Source organism: Lonchura striata, chromosome 6 (assembly GCF_050655825.1).
Source record: "Lonchura striata isolate lonStrDom1 chromosome 6, ASM5065582v1, whole genome shotgun sequence".
Classification (NCBI taxonomy): Eukaryota; Metazoa; Chordata; class Aves; order Passeriformes; family Estrildidae; genus Lonchura; species Lonchura striata.
Window position 1 is genome coordinate 28,495,032 of NC_140708.1, and position 22,331 is coordinate 28,517,362.

The 22,331-nt window shown below is 46.9% G+C and overlaps 1 protein-coding gene across 1 annotated transcript in view; it reads right to left on the reverse strand.

The window, feature by feature from the left end:
- Positions 1–5,415: 5,415 nt before the first annotated feature.
- Positions 5,416–22,331, reverse strand: part of ARL3 (ARF like GTPase 3) — a 30,313-nt gene continuing 13,397 nt past the window's right edge. The window contains exons 4-6 of the mRNA XM_021536338.3: positions 20,082–20,132; positions 17,925–18,110; positions 5,416–9,439 (exon numbers count right to left, since the gene is read on the reverse strand). Coding sequence (XP_021392013.3) covers positions 9,392–9,439; positions 17,925–18,110; positions 20,082–20,132 — 285 coding nt within the window. The 3' untranslated portion in view covers positions 5,416–9,391. The remainder of the gene's footprint in view (positions 9,440–17,924; positions 18,111–20,081; positions 20,133–22,331) is intronic.

Consider the following 22,331-nt stretch of genomic DNA (forward strand, 5'->3'; position numbering starts at 1 on the left):
GCTGCTAGTCCAGGCATTAAAGCACCTGTCACCTACTAATGGGGGACACAGGCACAGCCCCCACCCTGCAGGGTGACCCCAAAGGTTAGGACTCTCCCCACCGTGAGCCACTCTCACCCCACACCTTTGCTGGTGGTGTCAGCCCCAAAAGAGTGGGTGCCCATGCAGAGCAGAGGGGTCACAGCCCCTTCCTTGCCCCCCCATCCACAAAGAGTCCTCTGGTGTCCTGGGTGCCTCAGCCTCCAGGACCATCAGTCCCATCAAGCCTCATGTGCTGCTGGTGGTGAGGAGGAAAGCAAAGGCCCCGTGGGATCACCCCATGGAGCAGGAGGAGGAAAGTGTGCTCGTGGCTGTTGGGATATTGGTGTCCTGGGGGGGAAGTGTTGAGGCTCGTGTGCACAGCGGGGTTTTATTGATGGATGGCTCTGTCCGGGGGGTGGGGAGAGCAGGGGGAGCAGAGGCACATCCATAAACAGCTCGAGTTGTGAATGGAAAGAGACGGATTAGGAGCCAGGTGAAAACATGTCACACGGCGGAAAGAAAAATGAGCAGCTGGGCGAGACCAAATTGGTGTCTGATGAAGGACGTGGGGCCGGGTGGAAAAAGGATCCCAGGGCTGGCGGTGCTGCACGGGGGAGGCTGATGGGGAACAGCTGGAGCTGGACACGCACATCTGGTGGAGCAGGGTGGGGGGAGGTGGCTGCTGTAACCACTGTGCCACCGGCCACTGCGCTCCGCACAGGCTGCGGCTCAGCCCTCGGATCCGCACGCAAGAGGGGCTGATGCTTCGCTTTCAGGGTGATCCTGGGAAGTGGCCACAGCCCCATGGCCCAGCCCTCAGCAAGGATTTACCGGGTAGGGTTTAGGCTCTCTCGTGTCAAGGGGTCCCCAGGTGGAGGAGCCACTGCCTCTTCCACCATTTGCATACATGTAAATAAGCAATCAACATAATGAGGGCAAATGCAAACCAGGCTTTCAGTTTGCAACCAAGTCCTATTTTTACCCTTGGAGAAGGGTTTCAGCAGGAAGCTGCAGGCCCTGCCCTGGTACCCATCAGCACGTCCGGCTGTGTGGGTGCTCACACTGATCCTTCATCCCAAAACACTGCTGACCCCACAACCACCACTGGGTCAATGCCTGTTGTGCTCTGTTCCCATTACCAAAGCAAACAGAAATCCCACATCTTTGTAGAAAGATGGGCCACACAACATCGCACCCTGCCTCGCAGGAGCCTTTTGGGGCAGCTCTCCCACTCACTGAGCCCCAGGTCCCGCTTGCAGCCAGGGTGTGCACCCCAGGAATGCCCTTGGTGCCTTGGGAGAGAAAGCCCAATGCTTAAACATGAGGGTATATTTAGATGGTGTCAATTTAAGTTTGCACATCAACCTTATAAATATGAAAGCCCATCTCCACGAGATGTTTAAGATACCTCATCACCCCTTGGAAAATATGCAGGAATATTAATTAGCCAGATTTGGGTATTATCTCATAATGAATAAATGAAGAGACTCACTTCCTAAGATGAACCACTAGTGTTTCATTGGGTTTTGTTGCTTTCTTCTAAGAAAAGTGTGTTTCATTTTAACTCAGGCTGGCACAGGGGCTCAGAGGATGGAGCCATGCCAGGGCCAACCAAGGTGGGACACAGCAGACTACTCCTTATCTGAAGGGATCCTAAAAGCTGGTATTTTACACCCCTTGATTTGGCCCCAGCTGGCTGCACTGCCTCTGGAGACAGAGGGACACGGATAGAGCTGAATCCTGTCCCAGCTGCAGCAGCCCAGGGCCCAAGATGGAGGTGGAAAATACAGCCCCACTTCTCAAAAAATGTATTTTTTCCTTCTTCCCTTCCTGCTCTCAATCCTCGCCTCCTGCCCTCCTGCTCCATTCCCCTGGCTGCTTCACTCCCTCCAGCTGGGCCAGGATAGGAACTTCCCAGTTGCTGTAGAAACCCAGATGAAGGACACACTTCAAACAAAAATGCCAAACAAGAAATGGCTTTGTGTGCGCCCGGATGGCTGCTTTTCCTTGCCAGGATGTGGTGGCTTTGAGGCCCTTCTTTGGGGCAGCCTGTAGGGACACAGGAGGTCCCCTCACAGCCCTGAAGTTCGTGTTAAACAGCGAGCAGAGGCTGGGGGTCACTGGAGACTACACTTCAAAGGTGTCCATCACCCATGGCATGCTGCACCACAGCCACTGGGGTTTTGACATCCCTGCCAGCTCTGGCACCATCTCCCACTCTGGTCTTATGGCTAAGACACCCCTGGGACCCCAAGGGGCATCACCACCACGATTTGCAAGATTTTGGGGTGGTGGAGCAGTTTCCAGCTGGTGGGAAGAGGCTCAGGGCTGAGAAGGGGACGGCCGGGCAGAGGATGGGGACACCAGCGCAAGCATCAAGGTCGAGGTTGGATGGCCTAGGCGGTGGGCCAGGTGGCAGAGCCATGTCCCGTGGGCACAGGGAGGTGGCATCAGAGGAGCCGGGTCGGGTCGGGCCAGCCAGCAGCCGCCGTGGGCCGGAGCCGTGCCGGGGCCCCGGCGCGTGGCGGCTGGCGGGGCCGGGGCGGCGCGTGGGTGCGGGGCGCTGCCGGCTGCCGGAGCTGCCATTGTTTGCCTTCAATCAAGATGTTTCAGGCAGAATCAAAAGCACCAACTGGGGAAATCATCATCACAAAAAATCTTGCGCCTGCAAAATAGGTCAAGTAAGACTCCAAAGAGAGAGAGCGTCTGATCTGCATTGCAAGGAAGAATAGCAACAGCTGTGATCTCCAGTATATATGGATGGGCTGGGGGGGGATAAATATATATATCCATGCATATGTATAACCGCTTACAGCTGTTGGGCCGTATGTTCATTAGGGCCAACTGTTTTGGAGGCAGAGGGATCAGCGCTAATCGGGAAAGGGAGTTTATCATCACATTCAGAGGCAAAAGTGTCAGGAGCAACTGCAGCCCCCCCGCCCCGCAGCCCACACCAGCTGTGCCACGCTGAATGCACCCAATTCAGGGCCCCTCCCAAACCCCCCGGGCTGTGAGAGCTGCAGCTCCTGCCCCAGCTCCAAAAGCAGCCGCCAGCCAGGCCCAGCTCTCTGCCCAGTCCCAGCCCCAAGCACCGTCCCCAGGTGCAGACACGTTGCCTTGCCCATTTCCCCACACCCCAGAGCAGCTCTCCATGCCCACCCCACCAACACAGCCCCTCTCAGTAAGGCCCCTTCGCTTATCCCTTCCTGGCTCTGGCCTCACAGGTGCCAGCTATAAAAATGAACCCAAAATACAAATAAATCCTCCTGTCTGACATGTCAACCATGACAGAGGGTGATGGAGCCGGGGCAGGACAGCTGTCTCAGCCACCCCAAGACGCTGGGCTTTGTCTGGTCAGTTGGGACCCAGCTGTCACAGGCTGTGGGCAGCACAGTGTCCCAGCCCACCATGATGCTCTTGGCAGGGGGGCACCCGCTGTCCCCAAGAGCGTCACCCTCAGCACCCCAAGCTCCTGCCAGACAGAGAAGCAATAAAGTTTGTGGGCTGTGGCTCCCATCGGTAGCATAAATGTTGCAAAGCCAAGCAGCAAGGACAACTTCTATTTAAAAATATCTCTCATCCAGGTGATTTACATGCAGGGCATTCCTGCCAGCTCTTAATGCAGCTCAGACTTGGGGCCTAACCCACCTGCCAGCTCCCCTTCCTCCGAGGGTTATTTACTCAGGGCTGCGTTTGGCTGGCCGACTGTGCCGCCCGGAGGGCTGCAGCTCAGAGGCAGGTGGTCACTGAATGTTGCAAGCAGAGAGGATCCTTCCAACCCTTCCTCTTTGGAATATGATTTTTTTTTTTTTTGTCCTTTTCCCATTAAAAATGATACAGATATTCATCTCGGTCAGATAGCTACATAGGCAACACAGAGGAGGCACCCCGCACCCCGTGCTGTTTCCAGCAAGCCTTTGACAGCATCCCCCAGCACAGGCACAGCCTGACCACAGCTTTACAAGTTTTGCTTCTAATCGGTGCTGGGAAGGGAAATAAGTGAACAGATTGCAATAAAAAATCCAACAAGCCCAAATTCAGCCAACTGAGCCCGAAGCTGCCATTTCAGCAGAAGCCAATCACGAGGCTGTGGTGCGAGCTTGTTTCCACTTAAACAAAACAAAATAAAATGAAAAAAGCTTCAGCCAGCGCCTGGGTGGGTGCCCGGGTGGGTGGGCTGGAGCACGGCCGTGGCCATCAGTCCAGCTGCCCTGCTCTGACGTGTCCCAGCACAGCACGGCCGGGCTGGGGGATGCCAACGCAGAGAGAACGCGGAGGCTGAAATATCCGGCTCTGCGGCCACAGACCACTGCTCTGCTCTGATAAAGGCAGGCGTCTGGGGCTGCGAGGCCATAAACAGGGAAATACTGGTCAAAAAGGAACAAAAATCTCCATGTTTTTTTTCTCCAGCAAGCTGCAGATTATTATTTTCTTTTTTTTTCCTCCTCCCCACACCCAATCCGCTCGGTTCCTTGTCCTTTCGGGAGCACTAAATTCATCATGTGGATGTAAAGCGGGGCTTGTGCAGGGAAGGGACCCGCGGTTTGCTGGAGCAGACGCATGCAAGGTCACACGCAGCCTCCCCATAAATTACCGCGTCCCACCGTAAACAGCAACAGGAGAGGGGAAGCGCAGCCGCTTCGGGGGCCGGGGGCCGCAGGGGCCGATACATAACGTTGTGACAAGTCAAACAACTCTCGGGGTGTTCACTTGCCAGAGAAATATTTTTCACATCCAATCCATTAGGCAAACAAGATGAAAAAGTATTTCCTACTTCGCTGAAAAAATACCGAGTATAAAGCGTGCCTTAAAAAAAAAAAAGAGAAAAGTTAAGTGTGAGTATCTATAATGTTTTTTTTCCAGTGGCTCTGACAGCCTTCCAGGCATCCTGACTGTGCAGGGAGGGACCTGATGTTTTAAAGAGTTCTAACAGTTTCTTGCCTTTTGGCCCATCTGGGTGTTGCAGCAACAGTAATGAGTCAGATTAGTTGGAAAGCAGCAGATTTGCTTCCCTCCCTCCTAACCCCCTCCCAACCCCATTTCACTGAACCAAACCTAAATAGTTTGCTGCTTTTCTTTTTCCGCTTCCCTCTTCCTGCCAGGTCAGTAGAGAACGTGTTTCATGACATGCTTTTTTTAACCTACAACACAATTTTTGAAAATCTCCTCCCAGAGTTTCCCTTTCTCTCTGGCTGACTTCTCTGATAGTTTTGGAATAATGGACAAAGGCTTCTTCAACAGTTTTGATCACTTCTAGACCCATCAAGCATTTTTGGTGGGGTGGCAGGAGCAATGGATGAGCAGCCTTGCGAGCTGACTGGGGGCTCCTTGGGAAGAGACAATCCTGTCAGAAGATGAACCTGCTAAAGAAAAAAGGATCACCCCAAACACCAATTGTCTTTCTACTAAATTTTAATTTATTTCCTTTTTTTATTATTTTTTTGACAAAGACATCTAAATTATACACTGAGTAACAACATGACCAGATATTGCAAATCTCCCTTTTTGGTGAAATACAAAAAGGGAACATAAAAGAAAGAGCTTGTGTGGACCTGGCCAGTCCAGGGAATGCAACAGCCACCATCTTTTGCTTTTAGAGGAGAGTGAGCATGTTGGAGAGGGCTGGTCTCATCCCAGTACACTTCATAAAAAGAGTCTGGTGACCAGTTATAGTTTTGACAGAGAGAGAACTCATTAATGTGCAAGAAACATCATAAGGGAGTGGGAAAAATGGGAGCAGGTTGCAAGAGGCTTTGACAAGCATTCTCCAAGGGCAGGAGAGACATTTCCCAGCAAAGCTGCAGTGGAGGACATGGCCTCAACTGGGAGAGGACATGAGTCCCCACATCCCACTCATGGTCAGAGCAGGGGCTTGGACTCAGGTTTTCTGACATGCCTTTGGAGAATTTCACTTTTCTGGCACCTCTCCCCTCCAGGGAACAAATGGGGCAGGAGAGGCTTCTTTCATCTATCGAAAAGGTAGAACCAGATTTAATGACGTGAAAGTGAAGCACGGGAAGGGAATTAACCCCTGCGACAAACATCCGAGGTCTGCCTGTCACTCGGAGCCTTTAAATCATGGCTGGGTTTCTTCCCACCACAGGGGCTCTGGTTCAGGCAGAGTGAGTCACTGGCGGGGTGGGGTTTAACGGGCTGTGTTACGGGAGGTCAGGGAAGAGGAACACAACGGTCCCTCCTGGCTTTAAAATCCGGGAATTGATGCGACGTGTGGCAGAGCTCCACCCATACCAATGAGACACTTGGTTCCCCCAGCCTCTCTTTAAAGGAGGGTGAAGCTGACAGTGCTGAAGGACGGAGCTCTGCGTGTGCCACAAACCAGAGTGGGGCTGAAGGGCTGGCACAGGGGCAGGGGCTGCATTGATCGGTGGCAGGAGTTTGTGGCTGGCCCCACACACTTGTCCAGGTGGTTTTAAGCCAGGTGCTGCCCAGGGCAGAGAGCCCTGCAGAGGCCATAGCAGATGTAAATACATTCAGATAAGGAGCAGCAAGTGAACAGAGCCTCAAATTCTTATACATTTTCACCAGGTTGTACAGAAAAACGTTTACAATACAACGAACATTTACAGCCATTACTGTAGGATCATATATTTAAGACATGGTCATTTAAACCCCCCACCTCCATCCTCCCAGCACAACTCACTCTATCACAGTCTTCCTCTCTTAACACCTGGCACAGGAGAACCAAATTAACTACTGGGTTACAGGTGACACTCTGGCAGGTACAGATGCAAGCAACCAATACATGTGGCTACAAGTAAACATAATGAATGAGCCAGCAAATGTTTCTGGATCCTGAGTTCAATAAGAAAATTTTTCCTTCCCAACTAAATTGATAGGAAAATTACTAAATATTTATTTTACACATATTTCCAAGTTTAACCAACATGAGACTTTAAAAAGAAACACACTACCCTCCTGTATTCTCTTCAGCCTCAGGAAGCCAACTGTGGCACAGGTGGGGTGTCATAGGCTAAGTTTGCCACTGCTAAAAGAGTAGGGAGTGGGAAAGCACCAGCTTAAGTCCCCTGCAAGAGTGAAAGATCAATGCCTGAGCTTCAAAGGGTGCTCTGCCCTGCCTGGACCAGAGGAGAGATACCCAAGCATTTCCCTCTGCATCTGGTAAGCAATGTGGGCAAATGCAGAGCTTGGGGACTATCTGTCACAAAGCTCTGCCACTCAGCCAGCACAAGCCTGCCCACAGGAAAGGACTGTAATTCTTTACATTGCTTGCATCAGGCAAATGTATTATTTGCAAGGAAAAGGTGATGCTGGGATAAATTTCTCCTCCTTGGACTGACCCAGGAACATGCCATACTCAAATTTGCAGCGTTCCCGATAAGCCTGCGCAGCTGGGGAGTTACCGAGCAAGCTACATTTAAATGAACATCTCATGACTCCTTACTCAATCCATGCAAAGCCGGAGCTGTGTCACTTTGTCATTAGCGATTGCTTAACAGCTCACTTGAGCCCACTCTTCCCCCCCATCCCTGTCGTCTGGTTTTTAAAGCAAGGCTCTGCTACTCCGGCATGCGTGTCCTGCCTCCCTGCTGGAGACAGATGCACTAGGAGGGTGCTGACTCACGGACACAGGCAGATTAAAGTTGGATTGCTAAAGCAGTTGCTGTCCCAGCTGTCCCTGTGCCCCCAGCCACAGCAAAGACAGCTGAACTACACACGGATCATCCCTGAACTGCTACTGTACATCCTGATGTATGGGGGGACCTGGAATGAGCCCCAGATGATTTTAATATGCCAAGCTGTAACACATAGACAGCCAGGGGCTGCTTCACGTACAGTGCAGATGTTTGTGCCGTGAGGTGGAGATGTCCAGGGAAGGGAGGAAAAAAGAGCTGGGAGCTCCAGGGGTGTCAGCCGTCTGCCTGGGTCCATGAGTCAAGTCGCTGACGCGTGGTAAAGCCACATGCTTTAGTACATGCAGCTCTCCCCATCCTGCGCCGTCCGTCTCCAGGAGGTGGAAGGGGTAATGCAGTCCCCAGTCATTCTCTGGCCTTTCGCAGGCAGGCAGCAAACAAAGCTGGCAAGCAGGGCAGTAGGATTATTTTACCATCTGTGCATTAGAAACTGGCCCAGGAGTCACCAAGCTCGCTTCATGCAGGACATGGCTACTTTGGCGTGCTAATCGCCCCCGCTCCCTTGTCAGTCTGGGGCTAGATTTGAATTGGGGAGGAGGAGGTGAAAATCACATTCTCTTTCCTATTTCAGCAACTATGTCCTTTTAAAGGGAAGCCGGCCGGGGAAGAATGAATGCTCGTTTTACAGAGCACTTCCCATCTGCCGTTCACCAGGATCCTCACCTTCCACCCGAGCAATCCACAGCCGGCGCCAGGCTGGGGGACCTCAGGCTTTAGACAGCCAGCCTGCCACGGGGCAGTCCCCCAAGTCCCTGCAAGTGCCAGGCAACGCATGCTGAGGTGGTGGGGTAGGAGAATACATTTTGCACATTTCAAAGAAGGAAACCTGGGACCTGATATCTCATTCTAGAAAGTAATCATGGACTTAATTGCATTTTCCTGCAGAGTTGCCTTAACATCAAGGGAAAATCAACAGGGATTGTTCAACATCAAGACTAATCTCACATATGGAACTTATTGAACGGAGGAACAACGTTTTTGCTGGCTCAAGGTGAAATGCTGGGCTAAATTCTCCTTCAGCTGCGAGAAAAGCCCTAGGCACGCTCATCCTGCATTATTCCAACTGTAAAGAGCTTCAATTATACACACATAACCCTTCTCTCCCTTCTACAGCAGTGTCGCAATGCAACAGTGCCTCGTTATCATCAAACTCCTCTTTTATGGCTATAGGAATATGTGGAAGTCTTCTACCCTTGTTACACAAATGACTCCTTAGCAGCTTTATTTTAAGAAACTACCCACAATTGGTAACACAACTGCATTTTATCTGTCACTGAGGGGAAGCTGTGACTGATGCCTGAGCATGTCCTCAGCAACCGTGCCTATTAGGGCAGCTCCTATGCATCTAAGCCACTACAGTAACTCACCACTCCCTCTGCTCCACACTGAATCAGTCTTGCTTCTGCTTACAAACTTGCTTGCTAATCAGACATTTAATACTACTTATGCATAGGGAGGAAAAATATAATTCCTTTATTGGGATAAAAAAATTATACTAAAGAGCAGGTCAAGTTCCAAATCCAGCAGTAGATTTAAACCAATGTTGCTCCCTTTTTCTCTCTTTTTTTTTTTTTTTCTTTTAACAGCTGTAGCTGTGCACAGATGGAAAAACATTTGGTCAGAAAGCAGCAAATTAGTGTTTTCAGGCTAAAATTCTGCTCCCACCGCTCCTCCATTTCCATGCAGCTCAGAACGCTTTACTTCTTCTTAGTACTGACATTTTTGCACACCCAGTTCATGCCGTCCTTCAGACAGAGAAAGGTAATGTTAGTCAAGCGATGGGAGGAGAAATCCCCCCAAGCCCACCCCACCACCATTCTGCAAGCATCATGTTCTGCCTCCTCATTGACCCCCTGCCTGCCCTTCTGTCCCCAAAACCACTGTGGGTTAAAAAAATAAGTGCTTCCTTGCTTGGTAGATGCTGTCACACAGAGGTTATTAAATCTTTCATCTGACCCTAAAAAAAGTATCCATCATCTTATCACATCACTATGTGTAGGTCCTACGAGGAAGGATCACTTTGCAGTCAAGGTACGTCAGTGGCAGATGAAGGCCCAGTTCCAGGTTTGGCTACACATGATTTCTGTAATCTCAGGCAAGTCATCTCATCTTTGAGACTGGATTTTAGGAGACTGTTTGCTATACAGTCAGCCCCCTGTTAAGAAAACACCTCTAATTCTCTGTTCAGCCTCAAGCCTTGAAATCCAGATCCATGAAAGTCACTGCAATAACCAGACCTGGACACTGCTCCCTGTTTCTCAGGGCCCCCACAGAAAATGGGCCCTCAGGGATCCCACAGGGGTCCAGTGAGAAGCTAGGTGGTCATGTTTTAAGAGGCTGATATACTCTTTAAGGTGTCTCTGTAAAAATGTGTGAGTGAGTTCTCTGGCCAGAACAAGCAGGACGGCAACACTTGTGCCATGAATATCTGATTTGTGAGTTTATTGCTGAGATCCCAGAATGGGATATGCTACTGAAAGCCAAAGCAACACTTCATCTGCTCCTGTCACTTATCCTTGAGGAGACGTGCACAATGGAGTGCAAGATGCACAGTCTCCTCATATTTGTGTCCTATCAAATCCCTTACCTCTATCCTGTCTATGAGGTATCTCTGCGGATAGGAAGGCTGAAGGCAAAAGGTAGGGTTTTGGGGATGAGAGAGGAGCAGCACATCTTTGTGTCTGGAAGTCAGGCAAATATCACCTCAGAGTTCATAGTGGAGGGATTTCACTGTATTACGTTCAGCAGTTATTTTTGTATCATTACCACAACAACCTTAGCTAGACCCTAAGAAAAGTGAGAGCTTTTGGGCAAATGTCACTGGTAGCCCCATTGTAGCAGAGCTGCTGATTTCCTATTCCCTTGTTCTCAGACTGCCAAAAGGCTGCCAAGGACCTCAGCTTCTCCAAAGACAGGTAGCCCAAGGCAGAGTACAACAGGCCCTTCGAGTGAGCTGATACTGCTGTGCCTCTGTGTTGTCCCTCAGACACAAAGGTGGTGGCCATGTCAGAGGGGAGCTAAAGAGTTAAGAGAGGAGAGAGGGAGTCCTCAGGGCTTAATCAGAAGCAGAGAGGTTCTCACTTGAAAATACCAATTCACCTTGATAACTGCACTATGTGACACTTCTTATCTGAAGGGGAGCAGCAACTTTTGAAATCAGCCCTTGTTGCTATGTTAAATAAAGAATAAGCGAGCCCACTTTGTGCTGGGGTGCACAAGAGACCCTACACTAATAACACTTCTAACTCTAACCTTGGGGGAGGCTTGGTGTCTCCAGTTTCATTTATTTATCTCCCCAGCAGAGATCAGTGTAAAACAAATTGTCTGAAATCCTCTGACCAAATGGGAAAAGATTCATTTTAAGGCGCAGTAGCTTTGTGTCTTCCCCTTTCAATAACACCGATAACCTAGGTGTAAAACATGTAATGCCTTAAGCAATCAATAGCATGGTTTAAAGCTTATCACTTTAGAGAGAGAGGGAGCGAGTGATTCCCAGCATGAGGAATGCCAGGGCTTAACAATGGGGCTGGAAGGAAAGGTGTCAAGCCTTTGACTTGATTGTGTGCTTTAGAAATCTGCGTGATTGCCTGCAAAGAGTAAAAATAAATAAATAACTAAAAATGCTTCCACAATGATTTCAGCTTCCCTTGCCTTGGAAGCAATAATCACATTTGCACACATCATGGCATACAAGGCAAGCAGAGCTCCTCATTCATTTTGAATGTAGGTTTATTTGCTGAACCAGAACAGCTGAGACAGCTTAAAGTAATAAATATCAGCTGACACCCTCTGCTATTCAGCACAGTAATCCTAGAAACAATACATCACTGCAAAACAACAAACACGCATCCTATCTTCTACCTAATCTGACCACAACCTGAATTCACAGTGATTAAAACACTGCCTGCTGCCATTGGGGAGCTTGGCAAGGAGAAAGGCAGACCATTGCAGCACCAGCGCAGCAAGGGTCATAAAGCAGAGTTTATGATGGGATTTACCATGGCTGGGAGCCTGGCTGCATGAAGCATTTAACGAGGGCAAGAGAATGACATAGCAAAATGCAAGAGGAAAGGTGAACTCCAAACACGCTTGAAATACGTAAGTAGGTCACCAAACTTTTAAAGCAGGAATAGATTTTAAAAACTCTTTTCTGGCATGAGTTAATTGACAGGCAAAATCACATTTAATTGTAAATATCCCCCTGCCTGACAGTGATAAAGGGAAAATTAACATGTTCAGCTGTATCAAAAAGGTGTATGTGAGATGCCTTCCTCAGCTATGTCCGCAGCTTCTGATGCAACTTTTTTTTGAGGGGGGGTGTTGTTCTGCAGTGGCCCCAGGTGCTTTGGAGAATACCAAATGCAATGGAAAGCAAAAAAAAAAAATACTAAAAGGTGTATTTGGTGTGAAGCAGGACAGATCATTAGTAAGATAAAGAAATTCAGGAAAGCTGCTACAAACACAAAGAGCTGCTATAGGAAGGGCACATGGGAAGGAGGAAACAGTGCTTGAAAGAGTCAAGTCCTTAAGGAGTCAACTGTTGTCATCCTTTGTCCCTGCACACTCTGTCCCTACATCTGCATGTTTAAAAGATGGTTCTGTGAAGAAAGTATAATCCCTACAGTAACATTAAGATCTTGATAGATGTCCTTGTGCTGCTTTGTTGAGACACAGAGACGTTGGCAGGTACTCTGAGGACTGAGGCGGATACAATATTAGTATTCCAGCCTCAAGTCAACCCTGGGAAAACTTAGCCAGGGAAAGATTTCAGATCTTTCAGCTTTGCCTCTCTTAGTTCCTTAACAAGCAGCTAGTAAACTTTACCAAAGCAAAGAGAGAGAACCCCAGGGAAGAGGATAATGCTCCTTGCAGAGAAATGCTGCTCACACAACCCTGCCTTGCCGCAGTCCCATCTGCTATTGTGCCAAGGGAGTTGTACTCCAGCGCCCTTTGGGAAGGTACTGGTAGAGCCTTCCCTGGGAGAAATAAAAAGTCCTGCTTAAGATTAGCCCACTGCTTGCTTCTTCTCTGCATTATCAGCTTTGCAGTGATGGGAGTGAAGTAATCTGACTTCAAACACAGCGAACAAGTCCTCTCCACCCCATAAAAAGCCTCACGATTTCTGCTCCCCTGCAAGCCCAGGATCAGGCAAGGCCACAAACTTGTGACCCCTAATGTGACCTTAAGGACAGAAAAGCTTAATCCTTTCATGTAATCCTCTGTCTGCCATAATAAATTAGGTCAGGCAAGTGCAAAATTCTCAATCTCTAGCATTTTTGCTATGTGTTATTTTAACTATCACTTTCTTCTCCCTCTGCACAACCAGGACTGTTCCTTCATTATCTGTAATTTCCTTGCACTTCCAGTGATCATACAGGCTGCCTCTTACAGGCTCCTGCCAGTGCATTATCCATTGGTTTTTTCCTGGGTGAAAGCTTATTTCTTGTCTTCTGAGACCTTGTATCCTTGATGAAGTACTGTAAACTCCCTCCTTACCCTACTGAAAAATCAGAAGACACTGCCCTGTAATCTGGAAACATGGTTGCTTTTCCTTACATGCACAGGCTCTGCCTGGCCCAGGAAAGCTGCAGTCATCAAACTGGTTTTAAATAATATTTACAAAATAGCTCCAGAACCTTGTTAAAATGTCGAAGATCCCCATCCAGCCTTTCCTGGCTAAGACTAAACCTAAGCTCTGAAGATAACCAGATTGCCGGGGATGGTCCTGCTCTTATGAAAGTATGAATCTTGCCCTTATGAAAGTATTGAATTGCAGCACAGACATAACTTAGGTCTTGGGCTTCGTTCTCAATTGGGTTGAAACAGCCAGGGAAGAGACAGAGGCTCGGCCCTTCCCACAGTCCTTTGGGCCAGATAGGCTCTGGCATAAATTGCAAAAGTTTAGTGGCTACTCTCAGTTTCACTGGCTTTTAATGGTCTCCAGAGGGTCATTATGTTTGGGAGACTCTGGACACAATACACTGCATCATCATTCTGGAGGACAGTTCCTTGGGGCAGGCTGAACTCCTGCTGCCTTGACTGGAGAATCTTGCTTCAGACAAGAAACAAGCTGCAGAGCACACAATGATCCCAAGCCTTGAACCATATTTAATATCACACCCTGGTCCCTAAATAACACCTCAGCAAGAGAGAAGGCAGCAAAGCAGAGGGGTCCTGTTTGCTTTTACGCCACTCTGGCTGGCCAGGGTGGAATGTACACAGCTTTTGCACAAGGGCTACAGTTTGAGATCCGGTCACAAATACCCCAAGAGAGCCTATGTGGCACCAGAGAATCGCTGTGAGGCAACAGTTCCCTGATGTTCCCTGCTGTCATCAGTAATCACCTCCCTCACTTGCTGTACCCTGTGCCAGATCTTGGTGTAGGCTGGTCAGTACTCTGTCCCAAAAACAGAGCCCAGATGGCTGGGGCAAGGAGAAAAGGTTTTCCTGCTTTTTAACTGGGGTTGAGGATAAGATCAGACCCAAGCAGACATTTTGCTTGAAAAAGCCTCGATGGCACCATGAAGTCTGATTAACAAATGCTGCCCACAGTTACAGTCAGGAGGTAATGAAGTCTTCAGCTGGCATAACAGGGGCTGCCAGCTGGCATCCAGAGACACTATGCGGAGTTTCCAGTTAACCCAGTCACCTCTCTTCTGAGCCTGCTCAGGACACTGCTAGGCCCCTTTTCCAGAGTCCCTAATGGTTAATTTTAAAAGGGAAGATGACTATATGGATTCTCCCTTTAATTAACAGTTTTATTAAATAACCCATTTCAAATAATAGTTAAATTCTCTAAATTTATATCATTCTATTAACCATAATCTAATCTCATTAACCTTGAAATCCCCAGTCTTAACTACCCAGTTCTATACACGATGGTGCTAGCTGCTAAACTAATTAAATGACCTTCAAACTATTTCTCCTTCATGTATTAGCATTATTTATCTTTGCTCATTGCTCTTCTTTCCAGCTATCACAAACATCTTCCCATATGAACTCTTGTTCCTGCATGTGCTCAGTACAAGATATGCCACCACTCTTCCTTGCAAGACCCGTCAGCAGTCTCCAATTCTACTCCAGGTAATACATTCCATCAGCTGCGATGGTTGGTGTGCTGGTTCCTTGGATTTAATTCTCAAAAACTGATGCTTCCCCATCTCCATTTGTTTTGCTGCCACTCATTGTAATTTCTCAACAAAGTCCTTAAAGTGGTGACCTGAGATTTAACCACAAATGGAGAGCTCCTGCTCTGAGCCTCTGGTACCCATGGCCCTGGTGTACCACAATCCTCAAAAACATCTTTCCTAATCTGACTCTTTGAACAAGTTCATTGATTCTCCTAAAGTTTGACCTCTCCTTAACATCCCAAGACTGAAGAGACCAGTTTTTCCTCGGCTGATCTAAGTTTAGTTGAAAAGCCATTTCCCCAAACATTTTGTTCAATTTGCAAGGAAGGGGAGTGCTTGACATTCTTGCTGTCTGATTTGACAGGGATGAAGTTTTGGCTGAAGAGAAATGTAGGGGCTCTTCTTCTATAAGCTAGAGAGAGGCTGCAACTTTCCTGACTTTTTTGCAATGATCATTTGTGGACTAAGCTGCAGTATTTAGGGCAATGAGACTGACTACAACAATGTGGGATGTTATCTGGCCTGCATCTAAATTAATTTGTCTAGATAAGCACAATTAACAAAATACATAGGCCTGCAAATACTTTTATTTAGTTCTGGTCTTCTATTTTCTGGATGTGAATGCAGAAGCAGATTTCATTTCCCTGGCAGAGGGTATTGGGCTGAGTATTTTACTACTGGATGATTAGGGATGTGCTGTGCTTCAGGGAGGAGGCACAATAAGAAGGTGCTGTCAGTGGAGAAGTGTGCAGCCCACTCCAGAGAGCCCACAAATCTGTCTGAGAAGGAAGCACATTTCAAAGCTCGAGAACAGAAAGTAACACTTTGTATCATTTACTTCATCCACATCCAACATACATCTCTGAATTTCATCTCTTTACTGCCCCTTTGTAGCTGGAGACCTCCCTTGGACTTCCATAGCATAGAGAAGGGCCTGAAGGGGGTAGGAAGGTGACCTACGTTTGCCTGAAACCCTGTTAGCTGCAGCCTCATTTTCCTGGTCAGATTTCTTTGGACTGGAAAATTCAGAGCAAAGATTCGAGCTGAAACCCTTCACAACAGTGGCTACAACATAGCTTGAATTTGTAGCTTAGCTAACTACAGGCCCTTTAGAGAACACCACCTACTACATTCAGGTCTAAAAATCAAGTTGAGAATTTTAAATCAGAACTGCTGTACTGGGTCAGACCAATGGTTCATCCAGGCCAGGATCCTCTTTCTGGATACCAGGGAAAAGACCATGTATGAACAGCATCTGCCTTACTCTGTTCTTTGCTCCCAGTTCATGGCCCAAGCTGTTCCTCAGTCAAAACCTGCCTCCAGATCATACTGGTCAGAGACTGCCTGCACATCCCTTCTTCAGAAATGCATTTAAGTATTTTTCTGATACACTTTTTTTTCTGATACCTTTGGTCTCCCCAACATCCTGTGCCAATGAGATCCAGAATTTAATTATGCCACTTGCAAAGAAGCACTTATTTTTATTTCTTTTAAACTATTTTCTGATTATTTCATTAGGAACACTCTTCCTCTAGGAATGCAAAAATAGCTTACAGTTTATCTGACATTTTTATACCTTATTTTATAAATTCTGAACATGTTCCCACTCTCTGTTCTCTCTCTTACAACTGCTAGTCCTAATTTATTTATTATCCCTGTATATAGATGCCACTCTGTGCTGCTGATCATTCCTGACAGAGGATACCCAAATCTCTCCTAATTCTAAGCAGATACGTAGACTGTATTTTTTTCTGATTAGGGTAGTTACGAGCCTAGAAGAGGTTACCTAGAGAGGATGTGGAATTTATGTGCTCAGAGATACTTATAACTTGACTGGACAAGACTCTCAGCAACGTCCTCTACACTCACAATTATCCCTGCTTTAAACATGAAGTTGGTCTAAAGATCTTCTGAAGATCCTTCTACCTAATTTTTTGTTGGACTTTATGACTCTACTATTACTACTAAAATCTTTTAAATGTGGCAGAGACAGAAATTGAGGTCATGTTCAAGGTATGGGCTCACAGTGACTTTAACCTGCTAGAAAAGATGTTTCTTTTTTGCTTTCTTGTAATTGCCTAGTATTTGAATTTTACTCTCTGGTCTTTGATGAGCTCTGTTCCCAAGGATTTGCTTCTGAGTAACGGCAGCTAATTTTGAGTCCATCGTCATATAATTAGGATTGTTGTTTCTCATGTGCATTATTTTGCACTTGTCAACACTGAATTTCATCTGCCATTTTACTGCCCACTCAGCATGGAGGGCTGCTTCTGTGACTCTTCGTACTCAGCTTGAGATCTCACATCCTGAACTGCTCTGTAGCATCTGCAAATAAGGTTTTACTGAAACGGCAGTGAAGATAAATGTCTTCACCATTCTGTTTCTTTAAATATCAGTGAAGGGAGTACTCGGATTTCCAGCTCTGCAAATACCTCATTAATTCAGGAAAACCTAAGAGTGAAATAAACAAACCTAGGTCCCATTTACATTACAAAGAGCTACTATACTGCAGGAACTGACTACAGCATAGGAACCCAAGACACAACTATTACAGTTCAGCACAGGGACACAGTGCAGACCCCTTGGTGTGTTTTTGCTGCCCCACATGATGACATTAGAAGTGGCTGTTGCTCCATGTGCAACTCTTGCATTTCTCATCAGAAAAATTGATCAGTTTTTCTCCCTGGTGCCTGCATTTAGTAAAATGGCAAATGACATCAGCAGCAAAAGTAAATCAGATTTCTAGAGTCCATACTCATACCAGTCAAAGGGTTAATAGTAAAAGACAATTTGTTTTGTGAGAATGATTAACCTGACAGCAGTCTCTTTAAAAGAAATCAATGTTTTCATCTGGGCCAGCTAAGGGCTCCTGAGTGGGGAGGCAATCACTGTGCCCTTTACCAGGGATGGAAATACCCCAGGGGCCCACAGCTCTCCGTTCCCTTTGCACAGGACCCAAGACACGGACCCCCCGCGTTTTGCACTGCAAGGCTTTGGCTGAGCTGCCCCTCATCGGCGAGGCTGGTCCAGCCCCACCCTGCAGATCAGCAATCTCTTACAGATGGCCTGCTGGCAGAGCAAGCCTTCTGCAGAGCCTCACCTGTACTCCCTCTCCCGAAAGAGCTGAACAAGACTGGATCTGCCAGACTCTGTCCCGGATTGTGTGTAGGTTCAGTCCCTCCGCAATCTCCGAAGCAGGGGCAGCCGTCAGCAAATCCTGCTTGTTAGCAAATATGAGCACGGGGACTCCGCTAAGCTTTTCTTCATCCAAAAGCTCAGCCAGCTCCTGTATCATTTACAAGGGAGTAGGGTGGGGGGAAGATGGTGAGAGGGAAAGGAAGAAAACCTTCAACCACCAGTGCTTGTCTCTAATTAGAAATATATTTAGAGCAAATGCTAGAAGAGTGTGTTCCAGTGAAACCTAGATCATATTATAACAGAGCAAAAACGGATACAATCATCTCTGCCCAAGGTTCAAAAGCTATTTCTTCCAATTACAGGTTAGAAAAATCTTCATTTTGGTCTGAAATTAGCAGTTGCCTTTAAGGCTACAACTCTGTGTTTTACCAGTCTCTGATTCCAGGAGACCAAAACTGATGAAACAGCAAAAAACAACATGTAAATTGGCAGTATGAGGAATCTGTCTTAAGTTATTGACTGACTGACCTGATTTGTACCTGAGGTAGCGTTAACACTGGCCCTGATATCTTTGTTAATAATGAGTTTCAAGAGGTCGTTCTAAGCCTTAATCACTGCAATTTAAAAAGGAGAGGACTTCCCCACCCTCACCACCCCCCCCCCCAAAAAAAATGGAAATCTCCCTCCCACAGAAAAGTGCTGAAGCTTTTGAAGGCATTGGTTACCTGAAGACAAGCTAGATCAGCCTTAATAGCTGAATTTTGGCTCCATATACACAGCACACATTGGGTGGCATCTTAAAAAATGGGTTTGTTCACTCAAAACTGCTTGACTCAAAAATATTTTTTGAGTAGGTCAAATCTGAATCTGCAGTGGATCAATGGAGGCAGGAATATTTCATGTCTAGCTTGTGCAATGGTCTCATGTGAAACTGGCACTCAGTCTCAAGTCACTTCCCAATGGGAACATATGACAAACTCAGCAGAACATGAACCTGTAGGAACTGCTGGCATCGCAGACAGATGAGTATAGGAGATTTTTGTGGCCTCCTTATTTAACTGGAAAGGTCTCATGCTCTCAGATAACGTTCTAACATCTTTTATCCACTGAATAGAATCTTCTGGGTTAAAGAAGTCGGGGAGGTGCTAAACTGCAGTGGAAATACAACTCCATCCCCCCAAGAGCAATGTTTGGTTTGGAAGTTGGGATGAGAGGATGGAGTTATAAACAGAACTGGCTGGGAATTTTTCAACAAAACAGGTCTTTCATCTGACACGGCTGATTTATGGAAAACAAAAGTGTTTGCGGAAATATGAGGAGGGGTTTAGGCTGGCTCCACCTGACTCAGGCAAGTGATCTAAGCTGCAGCTTCCTTTCCATCTCTTTTGCCCAATGCATATTAAATTACTGACATAAAATGAAATAGCTCCAGCAGGAGAAAGATTCCCCAACCCCTAAAACAACCAACAGTTCTGCTGTTGGGGTGTGTGCATGAGACTTGAGATCAAGTATCTCCTTCAAATCAGGCAGAACAGAAGGCTTTAATCTACATCTCCCATTTCTGTGGGGTAAATCTATTGCTAGCTATTTTGGGACACTGTCACTTTCTGAATTTTACACAACGAAGTTTAAAAGTCCTATTTTTGTTCCAACCGAAAACAAAAAATGTTACAAAACATCAGAACTTTGTAAAATGGAAATCTTATTTTCTGGCCAGTATTAGTTAGAAAGTTCTTAGTTTTTTTACAATTACATCCAAAAGACAATCGAGTCAATATGATTTCCATTTTAGCTTTGTAAATAAGAAAATGGGATTCCTCAGGGTCTTGGTTTGGCAAGGTTTAAAGGACTTAGAGAAGTTTGTTGCTTCTTTCAGTATTAGGCTCCATTTGCTATTATTGTATAACTTTAATGAACACTGTTCTATTTAAAAAGAATTAGGCTACCTATTTTTCTTGTTTCACATCTACCAAAATATTCTGTATTGATGTTGAAAGGCAAGTCTCTTGAAATGCAAATTTCCTTCATAAAGATCAAAATCTTCTTCCTAACTTTTGTGAGCAAGGGGCAGTCAGAAGCACCAAGTTACTTCAAAGGAAGCTGGGCTTAAGTAACTTACCTGACCTGTTTCTTCAAACCTCTTCCTATCTGCACTGTCAATGACATAGATCTGAAAAAAGAAATGACAGGAAAAGTTACTCTTCCCAGAAGATACTCTTCCACAGTAGCATGTACTTAAGTGAGTTGGACCTACTAATTACGCTTTTGGGCACAAAGATCCTTGCTATTATTTGCAGCAAATGTTGACAAAACTTCATGATGTTCTGAAGGGAGAGGAACCACCTCTTTTAATGCTGGGGGAGTGGACAATCATGTGGGTAGAATCAGAAAGGAGCTGGCAGCAGTACTGGAGATGCTGTCACCATCACCATAGCATATATTATCTGAAGAGAACAGGAGACTGCTGGTATTGTTTCAAATTTATTGTTACAAGCTGAAGCTGAGCATAGAAGGGAAGCCAGACATGGCCTTTCACCCTAGCAAAGTGTACAAACACTGGCCTGGTGTGACTGTGCCGTGCTGCCCTCTAGCATCACCTCCTCAATAAGCCACCAAGCACACAATGGCACTCAGAGGACATATGAATGTGTTGGGGACATTGAGTTTGTCTACATCAGCCAATCCTACTGTAGCCTCTTGGAGGAGGTGGTTGGGTATGAGGGCTGGATTCAGCCTGCAAGACACCATATTCAGTTGCCATCTAAGAAAATGGGGAACCTCAGTACAACATGCAGGCAAGAATAGATCGGTATCCTTTTTTCATTGCTTGATATGTGAAGGTTTTTGAAGAAGGATGCTGGGATAGCAGACAGATACAGGACTGGTGACAAACATTGAGCATTTTGCTTCCAGTTGCTGCCATTCTCCATCAGTAGTGATTGAACCTGCTAGCATGCCATCTGCATGCTCTTTGGTGGCTTACAGGGAGCAAGTGTCAGCCTGGTTTTCAGGGAATAGATGAACACAGCACCCTGCCATCAAGATAAATGGCATCCTTGTAGGCAGTCTCAGCATAAGACTCCATGCTTCCAGGACAATTTTGATCTAATAGTAGAAGGAGGGAAGATCTCTAACAGCAACATCTATTAAACTATAGGCACTATCTTAATGAGCAGCATTTGAGTTGTCTGAAATAGGACCAAACATGCAGCAGGAAAATCAGCATGCAAGGCCTGAGGAGATAACCCAGCAACCTCGCAGCCGCTCTGCAGATCACTTGGGGCTGATGTGCACTGACAGAGGCTGGGGGACACGCGGTAGGGCTGGACGCAGCTGCGTGGGGATGCGTCAGCAGAGCACGCACCCAGTGCCACGTGATGGGGACCAGCCCGTGGGCATGACACACAGGCCTCTCCCTGCAATGTGATCCCAAGCACGTGCACCAATATTGGATCAGCTACACACGTCCTCCCCGCCCTACCAAGCATCCACCCCTATGCATCCCATTTAGGGCAGGAAACACAGAACAAAAGAAAGGAAGAAGCTGCAGGGCTGGCAGTTGTGTTCTGGGGTAAGACTGGACTGTCATCTGTCCTCCCTCAGGACATCTCTGGGGAAGTCCACAACACATGAATGCAGTGGTCGAGTGCTGCTTGTGAACTGAAAGGCGGCACTTTCCATATTACGGTGCTTCTCTAACTGGGAAGGAACAGCTCTGGGTCCCATCCAGCCAGGCTTTCTCCTGCACCGCTCATTCCTCACTAGGGAGCTGTTTTGCAAGATGAGAACTAGAGACAACAGTGCTTGGGGCAAAAGCCACAAAAGCACAGCACAGAGAAAGCAAAGTATGTGCCGAGTGCCTACTTCCAAACCAGCAAGCGCTGTGCCAAATAGCTGCAGGTGCCTGTCTGAATATGCAATCAGCCAGATATCCACACCTTATTTGCCTGCGTTAAGCTTCCAAATATCACAGGTGTGTGATGCAAGACTAAGCTCTCATTCAAAAGCACCTGCATGGATTTGAATTTGTAATTACTTCCTGCTTTTTAATACGCTTTAGAGGGTCCTTTCTGTTTTATGCAATGCAGTTTAGGGGAAGAGAGAAGCAGGGGGTCCTGGGAACTGTAGTGTATCTCATGTCCAACTTCCTTTTATGGCCAAGGCCACACAAGAGCCTGTTTTTGCCTGTGGCACTTGGTAACATAGTTTACCAATTTGAACACCATGTTGGAGAATGGAGATTTGAGAAAGAAATGCCTGTAAAGCTGGGTACGTCCTTTGAGAAGCAAGCCAAAACACAACCTGGAATAAATGCGTTGGGCAGAAATTACAAGTGGTGGGGCTAGATGAAGAAATAGCATGAGGGATA